This window comes from Dendrobates tinctorius, unplaced genomic scaffold, assembly GCF_039654945.1.
Source record: "Dendrobates tinctorius isolate UK_male_01 unplaced genomic scaffold, ASM3965494v1 ptg000083l, whole genome shotgun sequence".
Classification (NCBI taxonomy): Eukaryota; Metazoa; Chordata; class Amphibia; order Anura; family Dendrobatidae; genus Dendrobates; species Dendrobates tinctorius.
In genome coordinates this window covers 18,061,959-18,079,107 of record NW_027361751.1, presented here as the reverse complement: position 1 = coordinate 18,079,107, position 17,149 = coordinate 18,061,959, and the positions used below count along the sequence as shown (strand labels likewise).

Genomic DNA, 17,149 nt, shown 5'->3' with positions numbered 1-17,149 from the left:
GCGACTTTTCAGGATGGGTCGGCTTCAATCATCAGAATGTATGCGATGTCACTCGCCAGATGCTGATTTTATCCATATGGTATGGCAATGCCCCAATATCCTACACTATTGGAAAGAGGTGACTACACTACTGACATCCCTGGCGCAGGCCCCTGTCCCTCTAGAGCCATTGATTTGCTTGTTTGGGGTATGGGAGGAGGAGATTTTGGATCGCTATGCTGGGGTCTTCTTGCGCGTGACACTGTTTATGGCGCGGAAGGTGCTGGCACTGCGGTGGATGGGGGGGGGGGGCTCATGTCCTTCCCTTGGATTTTGGCTCAAATTGGTAAATTCGATTGTTCCATATGAGCATGCGTTGTACCAAAATAGGGGATGCCCGGGTGAATTTGAAAAGATTTGGGAGAGGTGGAACTCCTTTCACCTCACATTGCAAGGCTGAGGCATCACATGCGGCACAATACGATATAGGAAATCAGGCTGCGGATATAGTAGTTACTAGTTGATGTAGTGGTAGTTGTAGTTTAGGAATATTAGATTTTACTGCTGCCCGATATGACAAGGTTTGTGAAAGTGGATTGATGTACACGCTGGAATATGCATAAGCAATTATCCTTTACATATGCTTGGAAGGAAATGTACATATTACCTTGTCTATATATGAGTGTGCAATTTTTTATTTTTTTTTTGTATTACATTTTGTAATGGACGGAAACGTGTGCTATGTATGATGCTTGGTATCATAAGCCATTATGTATGTTGTACATTCTTGTGTCCTGATGTTTAATAAACGAATTTAAAAAAAAAAAAAAAAACTTGTTCACTCCACACAATGCAGCTGACACATAAAATGTGGATCAGGAAACATTGAGAAACATTGAGAAGAATTTGTATGGCCGAATATTGGCCAATTCAGTTCCAACTACCTATGTCCACTGACGGGATATTCGGGAGACTCCCATACACTTTAACGCCAGGATCACACTACCATGTGTGATGTGAGAAACGTGCACGAGTCTCTCGCATCAACACCCGGCGCTGCCGCCGGCACTCAGGACTGGAGCTGCGGCTGCATAGAAATACATAGAAATACATGCAGCCGCAGCTCCGGTCCTGAGTGCCGGCGCAGCGCCGGGTGTTGATGCGAGAGACTCGTGCGCGTTTCTCACATCACACACGGTAGTGTGAGCCCGGCCTAAATGTTTGATTAATTACACTGAAATCTGCATGTTCCGCTGACATTCATCTAATGTGTTTGGATGCATGACTGGGTCCCTCGAATAACTACATCTCTGCAAGGAAAAAGTAGAAGCTATATCAACTCTCACCAGCAATTTCTATAACACCTAGAGATGGATGTAACGGTGATCTGCCACAAGAAAGAGGCTCCTCAATAGTTCCTTCAGTGTATTTCATTGGTGTTATCCCTATTGGCTCTGCTGACACATCTTGAGCACTCTTAGTTTAGTAAAATCTTCTTTTTCATTGGTTTAGGCATTGCGGAAAAAGTATTTCTCTAACAGACCGGCACCAACACCTGGGCACCTATTACCAAGACCCAACTGTTCTGTGGAAGCACTGAAAGAACAGCAAAACCTTACCTTGGGCATCAAAAGGAAACGCGTGGAAGGCCCAGAACAAAGTAGGTGACCAACTGGGACTGAGTGAGAGTAGAGCAGGTACCACTGAAAATATAGACAGACCTACAGCGCGGCACATGGGTGCAAAGCGGGATGTGCCCAGGAGGGAGAGTGATCACACATGATCGTACTGAAAGTGTAAAATTGTCATAACACCGCTACACGCATGTAATAAAAACAAAAAAACCCTCTACCATATATTGTATTTTCTACGTGTTACCTTGTATAGGGGTTCTATCTTATGCAGACCATTAATAATAGCGGGAACAAATAATTATATAATAGTGCATTGCTGAGCAAAGGGCAGGTGTGAAAATAATGGTGCAACGTAAGTATGGTTTAAAAAATAAAAAAATAGAAGGGTTAATAATTTGTATCAATGAACAAAGGGTGAATTCTAAATCAAACAAATGTTTTGTGTATGTGTGTATAGATAGATATAGAGGTTTGGGTTTTTTCGCTCTTTTACAGCATTTTTTTTTTTTTCAACACCTGCCTAAAACTCTGACACATTGCTAGATATAGTATATATTAAATGCAGAAAAGTCTATGTATGCTGCACAAGCCTAATTCCATGACTAGAAGATCTTAACTAAGGAAGCCTTGGGCCCTGATTCTACAAAGCTTTTACAGCAGAAAACTGGCGTAATAATCTATGCAAAGTTGCAAACTTTTTGTGCAACTTGAAGTTCTGCAAAAGTATTGCGACTTTTGTTGTTTTCACACCAGTTTTGGCCAGCTCTGCTTGACTGGGCGAGGTGACACCCGCTCGTCTATTTAATGACACTCTGGGCTGTACTGTATGCAACAATTCTCACTCCAGGCCCCTGTCCAGTGTGAGCTTTGTGGCAAGGTGTACTGCACTTTTAAGACCCCCGATTTCAGTGCATCAGGCGCCTTTGACTCCAGCAGGCCCCCTTGTCAAGACTGTTGTGAACCAGACCGGTCTTGAGGCATCTGTGCCAAGATGCAAAAATTGTGACACTTAACCAGTAGGAATCAAACATAGGAAAGCGGCGGTGGAGAATAATTCTCATGTGTCACTCTGGTGCAGCTTCCTCAGGGGTTCCTTGTGTATTTAGATGTAGTAATGTTGGTGGTTTTTTTTTCCATGAAATAAATACTAATAAAGTTGTTTATAATCATGGATGCACACAATTGTCATATGACCTTGCTGACTCTTTGGTACATTATTTATTGCACTGGTGAAATGATGATGGATATTTGAATATTCTTAATCTTCTAAAATTGTTTTCGATCCTGAAAATATCATCTTTTACTAATGCTTCCAGTGTTCCAGAAAATATCTTTATCCAGCATTTGTGTTAGCCTTGTAATGGGGATGATGTCTCATCATATGATTAAACACGCACACATTGTCTATTATCGCTTATTTTGAACTTTGTGGGGGGGGGGGTTATTATGAAAGAAGAGTATAGTGTGTAGATAAGAGTTGTCATTTACTGTTGTGTGACTGTTCCATCTAGAATGTTTGATAATCCAGCATCTATCCTGTGCCATCAGGGCGCAGATACCGTATATACTCGCGTATAAGCCAAGATTTTCAGCTCTTTTTTTGGGCTGAAAGTCCCCCTCTCGGCTTATACGCGAGTTATATACCAGGGGGGAGCGGGGGTGTCAGAGATCATACTCACCCCCCCTCCCCCGGCACGGTCTCTGCAGTCCCCCTGCTTCCCCCATGGTCCCGGCGCCCCAGCTGTTCCTGCATTCAGCGGTCACGTGGTACCGCTCATTAAAGTCATGAATATGCACATATTCATGACTTTAATGAGAAGTACCACATGATTGCTGAACGCAGGAATAGCTGGGGCGCTGAGACCATGGGGGAAGCAGGGGTGAGTAGGACGGGGAGCAGAGCAATATTCACCTGTCCCCGTTCCACCGCTGCGCGCCGCTCTGTCCTCCGCGTCCTCTGTGACGTTCAGGTCAGAGGGCGCGATGATGTAGTCAGTGCGCGCCCTCTGCTGAACGTCACTTGGGAGACAGAGCGGCGACAGTGATGGAATGGGGACAGGTGAATATCGCCAGTGTCGGGGGCCTGAGTTAGCGGTGACACCGGCACTTGGCCCCCAGCGACGGAGAGGTATGTCTTTTTTTTTTTTTTTCTCTTTTTATTGTAGCGGCAGCAGCATTTGAGGGGTATTTATTTAAGGATCATCTTGTTGGGACCCAATTAACCCTTATGCAGCAATATATGTGGGGTATTTATCCTTGCAGCATCTTGTTGGGCCACCAATAACCCTTGTGCAGCATTTTATGGGGGTATTTATCTATGGAGCATCTTTTTGGACCACCATTAACCCTTGTGCAGCACCACCTTCGGCTTATACATGAGTCTAAGTTTTCCCAGTTTTTTTGTGGCAACATTTTGGGGGGGGGGGTGGCTTATACGTGGGTCGGCTTATACGTGAGTATATACGGTATATGCAATTTACCACTATATTCGCTATCACATAAGGTTAGGGCATGCTAGGAACAGCAGTCAAAAACCATGCAAGACCTGCATACAGTCGGCAGCACAAACTTGTTTTGTCCTTTTCTCTTTCGCTCTACTCTGTGCTCCCATCATTCGATCCTCTCAATGGAGGGATACATCAATAAATGAGAGTACATGGGCATGTCACAAATTGATAAAACGTTTACCGCATGGTAGCTGTATAAACTCTGTATAATTTTCTTTTTTCGGCGTTAAACTTTCATAATTTCTTAATCTGATATACTTTTGTGATACAGATTTAATGTGTAACCTTGGTCTTCCATACTAATCTGCGTCTGACCTTTTTTTTTTTTTTTCTTTTTCCAGAGGACATTGTAAAAAAGTTGAGCTTCTGAAGGCGCGCTGATATTACGGAGAATAATTGCTGCTATTACAAACCACTTCAATCTTTGGACATCGACACATACCGGATGAGAAGATCAACTCTGTAATATACTGTATAATAGTTTTTCCCACTGTTTATAGTAACAATATATATATTTTTTTTTTTAACTATCGCCAAACTGTATAAACATCTCTAATCAAAAGATTCATAAATCTAATTATGTAGATTATTATTACTTTCTTTTTACAAGTTATGAATCTGGTTAGAGGTGCAGTTTACTGGAACGGCCATTAAGTCTGCTGTAGTAAAACTTCCCTCTGAGCCCTGGAAATGCAGCAGAAGTCCTACCTTATAGAAGCTGTAAATGTATAAAATACACCCCTAAGCTCCTCTCCTCCATTCCTCTGATATTACTGTAGAGTGCGATGTGAAGTGTGACCTCTACAAATAATGTCCCCTCTCTCTGGAGATCGCGCGTTACGTCCTCGCAGTCCGGTGACGACTGTCTACAAAGGCAGAGAGAATGCGGGAACTCGTGTTTTATATTAACTGATGAGAGCATTACTTTGTATCATTGATACTGGCATAATCTACTTATTACTTTGTGACAAGCTGTTTATTAATGGGTCATGAAATATTGTGGAAAAGGTATCGCTGTTGAGGTATTTGTGTGCAGACTGTCCTATAGTCTAGGGGTCCATTTACGCGGAGAGGTCGGCAGCATCATACGACTGGGAAACCTTTTACCATTTAAATGCCTGTCTATACTGGCAGAGCGAAGTAAACGGCGTGCACTGGGCAATCTATACAAGACTGTGCACAAAGCGTAGAGGCTGCCATAGGTTTCAGCATCGCGAGTCCTGTTTATCCAGAATGATGCACTACCGCGAACTTTTTTTTTTATAATCTTTGTTGGCTGCCTGTTTACACGGCAAGACGAGCATTTTTAACAATTATGCTCCTTTGATGTCTCATCATATAAATGGCTTTACTTATGACCTATTAAAAGAGATCCACAGAATAGGTGATTGTCTCCACTGATCAGTAAAAAGAGACTGTATTGCTGCATTTTTTCCCCTCTTCTGACTGCACAATTGCATCTCTAATGTGCGGTGCTGCTTCACTCAGAGTCTATGGGACTATCAGATGGTGGAGAACAGCACTTGGCTCTTCCCATCAGACACATACATGGAATGGAGCAGCACCGCCCATGCTTGGCCGTCACTCCAGACATCACTGTGGTCCATCCTGGGGAATACCTCTACACGTCTGACAAATCGTGAAATATAGACAACCACAGGTCTCCTCCTCAGACTCGTAGTCTTCTACAAAGCTGCGTTCTGGTCAGGAGAACTGTGAATGATCTCTACTCTGGAGGATTAATGTCAGAAGGGTGAAACTGGCCTTTGGATCTTCTAATGGAGCTTTCTGTACTCTGGAATCCAATATTTTAGTTGGGACAAAGGGCCGATGACACCGGAGGCAGAAGACGTGATGGACCAAAACTTCTGATTTCTGAATGGGGGGAGAGGACGTTCTAGTTTAAAAAGTAATTGATCCTTTGTCAAAGTCTATTTTTATGCTTCTCGTTTAATAATGTTTGTACTGGGTAACATCACCTATAAAAGATTACAATCTCCATTGGTTTCCACCATCCTGCCGAAAGGTATAGGTGACTAGTTATGGCCATGTTCAGACACCATATACATTCAAAGTCTGTTTTAGTGCCGTTTTCAGGATGTGTGGTTGTAGCCATGTCATGAGCGGCACATTCTATCTCCAGTTTTTCCTGATTCTTGGAGGCTGCGGTCCCACAGGATGACGTCTCCATGAACACATATGTTTGCCATTGAGACGTTCTGTTGCTATAAAGTTGTGCCTTTATTGACCTCTTGCGTGTGAGATGGATTTTGGCTGCCATCACCCGCCCTGTGCCAGTGTCCCCATCTCTGACCCACCACTGTGAATATTTTTCTTCTTCATGCCTAATTGTACCATCTGGTGCTTGTTGGATAAAACCGCAGAACAAATGATATGTGACTGTACCATTACGACCCCCGTGCCGGATCATTAATGCACCAGCTCTTGTTATCCACCCGCAACAAATGCGTTTTCCTTTGTGCCCGGAACAATATACACATTCAGTGGAAATGCAAATGGCTGGCCCTGCCGTTGTGAGGTCAGGGATCTGTGTGAATGAGCACTTCTCAGAGCCGGGCCATGGTGAAATGTGACTCCCTAGCTCTGGGCTTCCTCCTCTTTATCTGGAGTTGAAATAGCTTAAATGAGCCGAACAGCAGGGACCGACCGCAAAGAAAAGGCCTTTCCAGACCACATTAGTCCATGACATGTCGCTTCTGTCTGCTATTTGGGGAATCCTTGTTTTCATACTCCATCCTTTTCATAAGCTAACGGACCGTACGTCTCCCTCGTGTATTTGGTGGATGCCAAGTACCACTTGACCAGGGTGACATGTTATTGCCTCATTAAATGTAACCATTTCTTATACTGACGTGCCTGTGTGCATTATTTTATGCTTTACCAATACTGTGCATGCCGATACACCTTACTCTGCCCTTGTAGCAATGCTTCTCACGGAGACGGCAGAGGTATGTGCACGTATATGGGGCTGCACCATGTATCACTACACAACACCCCACTGTACAATGTCACAAAGTTTAGCTGCGCTCGGAGGATTTTCCTGACACTTTCTTGGTTGCGTTTTACAGTAAATGCCATGGTCAGTAAACAATTTACAACACAGCAAAGGATGTCATTATTGAAAGTCATCAGTCCGGATAAGGGTACAAAAAAAATGTCCAAGGCATTAGATATACCATGGAAGACTGAAGATGTCATCAAGAAGCGAGTTAAACTTGACATAAGTGACATTACCTAGAAATGGACGTCCCTCAAAAAAAGATGGAAACGGCAAGAAAAAAAATTGGGCAAGAAGGCTGCCAAGACGCCTACAGCAACATTAAATAAATATACTGCATGTGATGGCAATCTCCCATATTCTTCATATTTCTGGCCTCTAGGGTAAGTTTGCAAGCAGGAAGCATTTTCTTACAAAGTAAAACATCCAAGCCTGGTTATGTTTTACCAAAACCCACATCAAGTCTGCCAAAAGCAAGTGGAGAAAATATGTTAGTCTGATGAGGTTGAACTTCTTAGCCATAAATCCAAAAGGTATATTTGGGGCAAAGCCAACACTCCATCATCCAAAGAGCATCATACCCACAGTGATGCATGGTGGAGGTAGCATTACGCTTTACGGCTGGTTTTCAGCAGCTGGAACTGGGGCTTTGGTAAAGATGAAGGTAATTATAAACTGGTCCAAATAGTTAATTTTGCAACAAATGACTGCATAACACCCTGCTGTACTCCTGTGTATCAACGCACGATACCCCGCAGTATGTGAGTATCACATGCTGTACTGGTGTATTATCGCACAACACTCTGCTGTACTCCTGTGTATCAATGCACAATGCCCCGCAGTATGTGTGTATCACCTGCTCTACTGGTGTATTACCGCACAACACCCTGCTGTACTGGTGTATTACCATACAACACCCCGCTGTACTGGTGTATTATCATACAACACCCAGCTGTACTCAAGTGAATTACCATACAACATCCCGCTGTAGTGGTATCACCACACAACACCTCTCTGTACTGGTGTATTACCATACGACACCCAGCTGAACTGGTGTATTACGATACACCAGTACAGCGGGGCGTTGTATTACCATACAACACCACACTGTACTTGTGTATTACTGCACAACACCCCGCTGTACTGGTGTATTACCATACAACACCCCGCAGTATGTGTGTATCACCTGCTGTACTGGTGTATTACCACACAACACCCCGCTGTACTCCTGTGTATCAACGCACAATGCCCCGCAGTGTGTGTGTATCACCTGCTCTACTGGTGTATTACTGCACAACACCCCGCTGCACTGATGTATTACCATACAACACACCACTGTACGTGTGTATCACCTGCTGTACTACCATACAACACCCCTCTATACTGGTATCACCACACAACACCCCGCTGTACTCAAGTGAATTACCATACAACATCCCACTGTACTGGTATCACCACACAACTCCCCGCTGTACTCCTGTGTATCACCGCACGACACCCCGCTGTACTCCTGTGTATCACCGCACGACACCCCGCTGTACTCCTGTGTATTACCGCACAACACCCCGCTGTACTCCTGTGTATTACCGCACAACACCCCTCTGTACTGGTGTATTACCATACAACACCCAGCTGAACTGGTGTATTACGATACAACACCCAGCTGAACTGGTGTATTACGATACAACACCCAGCTGTACTGGTGTATTACCATACAACACCCCTCTGTACTGGTGTATTACGATACAACACCCAGCTGAACTGGTGTATTACGATACAACACCCCGCTGTACTGGTGTATTACCATACAACACCCCACTGTACTTGTGTATTACCATACAACACACCACTGTACGTGTGTATCACCTGCTGTACTGGTGTATTATCATACAACACACGACTGTACTAGTGTATTACCATACAACACCCGGCAGTATGTGTATCACCTGCTGTATTACTGCACAACACCCCGCTGTACTGGTGTATTACCATACAACACCCCGCTGTACTGGTGTATTGCCACACAACACCCCGCTGTACTCCTCTGCATCACCATACGACACCCTGCTGTACTGGTGTATCGCCACACGACACCCCGCTGTACTCCTGTGTATTACCGCACAACACCCCGCTGCACTGTGTATCACCATACAACACCCCGCTGTACTCCTGTGTATCACCATACAACACCCTGCTGTACTCCTGTGTATTACCGCACAACACCCCTCTGTACTGCTGTGTATCACCATACAACACCCCTCTGTACTCCTGTGTATCACCATACAACACCCCGCCGTACTCCTGTGTATCACCGCACGACACCCCGCCGTACTCCTGTGTATCACCATACGACACCCCGCCGTACTCCTGTGTATCACCGCACGACACCCCGCCGTACTCCCGTGTATTACCGCACGATACCCCGCCGTACTCCCGTGTATCACCATACGACACCCCGCCGTACTCCCGTGTATCACCGCACGACACCCCGCCGTACTCCCGTGTATCACCGCACGACACCCCGCCGTACTCCTGTGTATCACCATACGACACTCCGCCGTACTCGTGTATCACCATACGACACCCCGCCGTACTCCTGTGTATCACCATACGACACTCCGCCGTACTCGTGTATCACCGCACGACACCCCGCCGTACTCCTGTGTATCACCATACGACACTCCGCCGTACTCGTGTATCACCATACGACACCCCGCCGTACTCCTGTGTATTACCGCACGACACCCCACAGTATCACCATACAACACCCCGCTGTACTCCTGTGTATCACCGCACGACACCCCGCCGTACTCCTGTGTATCACCATACAACACCCCGCCGTACTCCTGTGTATCACCATACGACACCCCACCGTACTCCTGTGTATCACCGCACGACACCCCGCCGTACTCCTGTGTATCACCGCACGACACCCCGCCGTACTCCTGTGTATCACCGCACGACACTCCGCCGTACTCCTGTGTATCACCGCACGACACCCCGCCGTACTCCTGTGTATCACCGTACGACACCCCGCCGTACTCCTGTGTATCACCGTACGACACCCCGCCGTACTCCTGTGTATCACCGTACGACACCCCGCCGTACTCCTGTGTATCACCGTACGACACCCCGCCGTACTCCTGTGTATCACCGTACGACACCCCGCCGTACTCCTGTGTATCACCGTACGACACCCCGCCGTACTCCTGTGTATCACCGTACGACACCCCGCCGTACTCCTGTGTATCACCGTACGACACCCCGCCGTACTCCCCGGTCCTGTGTATGTATCGTGGGCAGCTCCGTGTTTCGCCACAGAGCCCCAGCTGTCAGTGTCCCGTGGAGTGGGCTGCTCCATGTGTCCCGGGTGGTGACACGGTCTGGCCCGTCCTCCGATCCTCCTGCCCCGCTGACGACAGCGGAAACTGCGGCTGCTCATTATCCTCCTGGCACCGGGGTCCTGGAGCAGCACAGCCCGCGGGTTACCCCGGGACACTGAGCCGGAGTCACACACCGGGAGACCCGCATAGTACACGGGGAGTGTACGGCCGACAGCCCTATCGGAGACACGAAGGGGCCTCGGGGAGACGGTCCGCTCCTCTGCCCGCCGCAGCCATTGTCTCCCTGAGCCAGGACCATGTCTGCTGCTGGATGCTGCGCCCGGCAGGTAAGAGTCTCACCAGGACTACTGCTCCCAGCATGGCAGGGCCAAGGTGCCCAGCTGCCGGCCTCAGACACACAGCGGGGAGGGCAGTCACAGTCCCCGGATCTGGTGATGGGGTTATGATACTTCTCAGACACTGAATGAGAATGAAACAACTTCCTCCTCACTGATTTCTCGATGGGAATATTCCATCTGGAGTAAGTGGCATCATGGCTGACAATGCTGGGGTAAATATTCTTACCACTCATGGTGAATGATGAGCTGTAATACCGCTCTGCTCCCATCCAGTGCTCAGTGAGGCCAATAGACACAATCTCAAGTGTTATTATTCCTGCATGACCAGCTCCAGTTTGTTCTGCGGTGCGTCTGATGGGGGTTGTTGGCCATCCTTCCAGCCAAAAAATGAATGCTCGCCCTTAAAATTTTAAGATCAACGGTTTTTACGGACGCTGCGATTCCCTTATCTGTCAATGTCTGATAATGGTTTTCACATTTTCTTGCACTCTTACTTTCATACATTTGGTACATTCAGACACTATACTTACATCATATTCCTTAATTGACTGGTCTTATGCATTCCAAGCCTGCCCAACTGGTCCGGCGTGGCCTCCCCTTGCCCAACTGGTCCGGCGTGGCCTCCCCTTGCCCAACTGGTCCGGCGTGGCCTCCCCTTGCCCAACTGGTCCGGCGTGGCCTCCCCTTGCCCAACTGGTCCGGCGTGGCCTCCCCTTGCCCAACTGGTCCTGCGTTCCACCCCTGCCCTACTGGTCCGGCGTGGCCTCCCCTTGCCCAACTGGTCCTGCGTTCCACCCCTGCCCTACTGGTCCGCCGTGGCCTCCCCTGCCCGCATTACCTGCTGTGGAGGATGACCTCTCTATGTGCCAAAACAAAGAAGAATAGCCCCCATGTGATATTATGCAAGGTCTACCTTCCACTGGCAAAGTCAGCCCCAGAGGTGGCAAGACCTCCTGCGAAACACTGATCACGGCTATAGTACCCTGATCTCCAGGAGCTTGTCTCGGGGCAGCTTCATGTCCAGAGATTTGTTTTATTTCCGTACACCCCCTGTTACCTGTCCGCGTGGGCTTCACTGGACATAAAATTGTGGTCACTGCGGCTCCATTTATTTTCTAAGGCCTCTTTCACACTTCAGTTTTTTGCATCAGTTCAAATCCGCCAAAAAGTCAGACAAGCGGATCCGTAGTTAACTGATGTGAACGGATGGCACAGGATCCGTTTTTGGACGGATCCTGAAAATGAGGAAATTTAAAGTAAACGCTGGCCGGGAGAGAGATGAGTGAGAGATGAGTGTCTGGAGGATCCGCCAGAGCAAAAAACGTTACAAGCTCCGTTTTGAAATCTTTGAGGATGGTGACGGACAACAATTTTTGGCGGATCCTCAAAAGCAACGGACAGCAATCCGTCACAATCCGCCATTAATGCAAGTCAATGGGGAAAAAAAACGGATCCTCAAAAAAAAATTGAGGATCCGTTTTTTTAAAAACCTGGCGGATTGTGACTGATTGTAAAAAACTGAAGTGTGAAAGAGGCAAAAAAATCCCTACTGTAAGGCTGGATCCACAATGTTTTTTCGAAGATTTTTTTTTCATTTGTAGTGAATCCGCTCTAAAATTCCCCAAAACATTTGTAAAACGCATATTCACTTTTCATTTAGTTTTTTTTCCCTGAAGAGATTTAGAAAAATTCTTGGTGACAAAATAAAATAAAAACATAGGAATAAAAAAGGTGCATGCCACTGTGATGAAGGAGATTTTGATTGGACAGTGCCTAGTTTGGAGCAAATCCTGTCAAAAGGCTGCAAAAAAGCCTGCTCTTGGTGGAGAACTCTCCCAAAGAACGGTGCCCTGTAATATGGGAACTTGGCTCGGCAGCCCCGTCCTGAGCGCAGCAGAGCTGTGCATGCGCGGCCGCCGTCCTCTTCATTGTCAATTGCAGTGCAGAGTATGGTGCTCAGTGATTTCCATCGCAGACCGGCAAAACTGCTGGAATATAGACGATCAGCCAGAGTAGATGGACCATTACCTGCTAAATTCTGTACTCTCTACTTGTCTATATTACTGTGCCGCAGAGAGGAACGTGAGTGCTGCAGCCAATCACTGACCTCAGCAGTGTGAGCGGGGCCTCATTCACAATAGATAGTGGTGGGCTGTGTTCTCCTGAATCCTCCGCCTATATGTAATGGCCGCACTGATGGCGGACGTCTGGACCTAACCTTACAGCCATATACATAGCGCTGGCAGTTTAGGTCAGGGGTCCCGCAGTCAGTCCGGGCAATGTAGTCCGTATACGGACCGTGAAATATAGCCCTCTAAGCCCGGCCTAAGACCGATGATTGCCTGCGGCAGTCTGCTGTGTGAACATGATGCCAGCGCAGAAAAGGACTTTTGGGAGCGGCGGTGGCCCCATAGCTGTTCCCTGTACATCAGAGCACAGAGTTCCTATGAGGCTGTCGTAGAAGACCGCTGGGACCCCCGTATGGCCAGACAGGGTCCAAAATATAAATACGAACGATTTAATTGTCTGTAAAGCCTCATCCAGACTGTCCCCCTCCTTCCCATCCATTATCGCCCACATGTCTGCCTCCATTGTATCATTTGTTTGTCTTTGTCGAAGTTTCTGCTCCTTTGTATCAGTGACAACACAAGTCTCATCTTCGTTTTCTTGGAGGCCGTCCAGTATTGTTTTGGCTCGGTGCGGAGGACTGACATCACTCCCATTTTCTTTGTGAGCTCCGGCTTCAGTCTTTGCGATCACTGTACAGTACATGCCGCTGTCGTGTATTCACATTGTAACTATTGTCAGTGTGTGGGAAAATGAATCCAAGCCTAGAAAACGTCAGCTTACATAAAGCTGTGGAGGAAACTGTAGTCGCGTGCCTCCCCAAAACCGCTGGTGGAACATCTGCCCGTCCTTGGCTTAGGGTGGGCCGCTACTTTCCTTCCTTTAAAATCAGATTTCCAATCACTCTTATTGGAGTTTTATAAGAGTAGCAAAAATGGATTCCAGAAACAGCGCCACCCTTGTCTATGGGCATTGTCTGGTATTGCAACTCAGGGCTGACTGTAATGCCAGAGAGGCACCATTTTTAGAAGAGAGCTCTGAGGTTATAGGACAGGCATTCTAGTTGTCATCCGTTAAGAAATTCCAGGACCGTCCGTAAAAATAGGGCACTTTTTTGCCCCGTCTGTAAAAAAAAAAAAAAAAAAAAAAAATAATAATAATCGAGGCGTCCGAGATGTTTTTCAGATTGAAGGAACTTATAAATATTATAATAATAGAGCTTATTATAACTTGTATTCTTGGCTGTAGCATCCAGTTATATAACTTACTGCTTTTTATAAAGTTTATATGACGCAGTAAATCATATTGTTCATGTTATTCAGCCCTTGTATCTTGATCAACATCCTCCAGTACAACATTACAGTGTGATGCCCCACAGTCTCCACACACAATATGATGTCTCCTTACACAGTACTGTGTCACAACAAAGCCCCCCCCACAGTATTATTTCAGAACAAACCCCCCACATAGTAATATGTCCTCCCACAGCACCCCAGTCAGAATGATGTCCCTTCACAGCTTCATCCCCGCCACTTACAAAATTATGCAAAAAAAAAACTCACTTAACCCCATTCCTTTGCTGCTCTGTTCTGCGCTGTTTTCAGCTAGCGCAATGTAGGGATGTCATTGTGGCTGCTGTACACTGAGACGCAAAGGCTCAATGATGGAAGAGGGAGCTGGGGACTCCCTGTTCAATCATTGTATTCACTGGTATCTGCGTCCCGAGGATTCAGCTACCGGTGAAAGTGAGACATCGGGCAGGGGGCAACTGTGTGGTGCAGGATGCCACTGCATACTGTAATCACTGTAGCCTTTGGCTGTCCTAGTCCATGGACAGCAGCGTAACAGCCAAAGGGCCGCACTTTGCCCATGTCTGGTCTAACGTGTATGGGGGCTAAAGACTGTTCTGTGGACAGCCTGGAGGTCAATAATAGGCTACAGGCCTCTGTCTTTGGCTACTACTGGTTCTGCAGGACAACAGCTGGGAACGTGAAATGTATGTGATATCCGATCACTCTGACTGCCGGCCATAGTAATTACTATTTAAAGAGTTGCTAACCTTTATAAACCATCAGACCTTCCATGGGAAAATTCCTGTACAGGTTTGCCCATTTACGTAACGATAATAGAAACTATGCAGAGACAATAGTTACTCTCACTACAGATATCGGCAGGAGACCGGGTTGTGTTTGTCAAAGGCCAAAGTATAAAAGCCCCTCAAAGGAACACACAAGATAAAATTCTTCTGAATTTCTGTGCTTTGAATGGAGTCTAGTGTCCTCTAGTGTTATCAGCGACTCGTTAATGGCAGATTTTATTTCTTTGGAATCAAAACTGCTGGGATTCCATTAAGTTGGACGGGATCCATTATTTCTGTACGGATCAGTCATGGAACCACCAGAAATGGTGTGCAGGAGTGCACCGAACTCGGGAGGACTACTAAAGGAATAAATAGTGCAATAGTAAGAACCTAGGCTTCTAGAAGTCATTTTCTAAATCTGTTATCTGATGATAGAGAGAAACTTACAAACCACAAGAAAATAAATGACCGAAATGGCAATTTACCTCCGAGTGAAACCAAATGACAACATTGTGATAACGTGAGTCATGGAGCTCGGCGTGGCTGAGTTTACATTAGGATTGCAAAGCCTCGTGCACACCAGTGTATTTGGAGCATTGCTCTCCCTGTCGGTCCTCTAGGTCCATCTCCTCATTGAGAAACAGAACCACCTAGATCTGTCAAAGACCTCTCGCCCAACCAACCAGTACCCTGGTCTGTAAAGATGAGGGGCAAAAGCTCCAAAACGGCTGTCTGCGGATAAGTAGCCTTTCCTGGTGAAGATGACTCTACTGTGGCTAAATATCGTATATCTGGCAATGGCAGAATAACTGTATGATGCTGTCTCTCATGTTGGTCATCACAGTCATTCAACTTGGTCAAACAATGACGTGAAGAGGACAAGCGGGCCTATCTAGGAAAGATTGTTCACGGACGAAACTATTCAAACATGGCGACTTTGTTTATGATGATCAGAGTTTGTCATTGGCTGGATAAAGTTATTGCTGTTAAATTGGCAGGTTCTTTCAAGGGGAAGTGCTATTGGGGAAAAATAAACATTGGCCAAAATATTTAAACCCCCCCCCCCCCCAAAAAAAAAAACCTGTTTTTAATAATAGGGCGTTTTCTGATGGTACTTTTCAATTAACAATCTAATTTTCTTGCTGGTATCGCTCCCTTTAGATGTGGGAGGCATCCAATAATAAATAGAATATTAGGTTCTCACAGCTTTTTCCTAACTATTCGGAATGTTATGGACATTTTTTAACGACGAAGGTCTGGATCTGTTTACAAAATGCTGACAAGTCCTCAAGAAAACCTCGGGGAACGAGAAATTCCTCTGCAGCCCTGGATGTAATTATTAGATTATTTTTTCTACTAAAGAGCGAATCTGATGTTAACGAGTGAATCTCTGCAATGACTAATGATCTTAGACAATTTCTTTCTTCTTTTACCTAGAAATCCCCACCGCTTCTATATACCCAGGAGATTCTGCTGGAAAGGGTTTGGGAAGACTATGGGGCAGATTTTGTGCACAGACCTCATAAAAAAGTGCACCAAAATTTGACACCTAATGTATCCCACAAGTTTTAGAGGATTATTTTTGGCTCATACAATGAAGGGTCTTGACGTATAGGAAAATCCGGCATAGCTTAAAATGCGTCAGCATGAACAAAAAGTGACGCAAAGTACAGTGTACATGAAGGGGGTCATGCTGGATAAGCTAGAGAGATGTTGGTAGACTTCACATTACTATCACTTTGTAGTACTGCATTGTAAGCCGTTGGGCAGATGGATCAGTAGGATCTTGAATGCATCAAAACTGTAAAAAATGGAGCCCCCTTCATGGCTGCTGTAATGTGCACCGATAGTGTCTAAAAATTATGTAAGTCCTAAATTAATTTTGTAATTTTCCAACTTTTAGTAATCACGACCCTTTTAGAGACCGCTTTCAGCGCTGTTGATGTAAGCACAAAAGCATCTAAAAAAATATAATAAACTTGGCGCACTCCGAAGAAAGTGGCCAGACATAAACCGTATAAGAATATCTGTCACTTCCTTAAAAAAAAAATAGTTAAATACTTTGTAAAAAGAAAATCTCTGAGCTCCCCTCATTCTGCCACTCATTTTCATTTTACGTTGCACCACTCCAGTGCAGAGATATTCATATTTGTTGCTTTCGGTGCGCACTATGTGAAATCT

General features: G+C 46.0%; 2 protein-coding genes across 2 annotated transcripts in view; both read left to right on the top strand.

Annotated features, from left to right (window-relative positions):
• Window positions 1-6,988, top strand: part of CDK7 (cyclin dependent kinase 7) — a 59,540-nt gene extending 52,552 nt beyond the window's left edge. Inside the window, exons 11-12 of the mRNA XM_073584178.1 lie at window positions 1,492-1,639; window positions 4,462-6,988. Of these exons, the coding sequence (XP_073440279.1) occupies window positions 1,492-1,639; window positions 4,462-4,490 (177 nt within the window). The 3' untranslated portion in view covers window positions 4,491-6,988. The remainder of the gene's footprint in view (window positions 1-1,491; window positions 1,640-4,461) is intronic.
• Window positions 6,989-10,542: 3,554 nt separating this feature from the next.
• SERINC5 (serine incorporator 5) overlaps window positions 10,543-17,149 on the top strand; it is a 55,371-nt gene continuing 48,764 nt past the window's right edge. Inside the window, exon 1 of the mRNA XM_073584177.1 lies at window positions 10,543-10,809. Within this exon, the coding sequence (XP_073440278.1) occupies window positions 10,780-10,809 (30 nt within the window). The 5' untranslated portion in view covers window positions 10,543-10,779. The remainder of the gene's footprint in view (window positions 10,810-17,149) is intronic.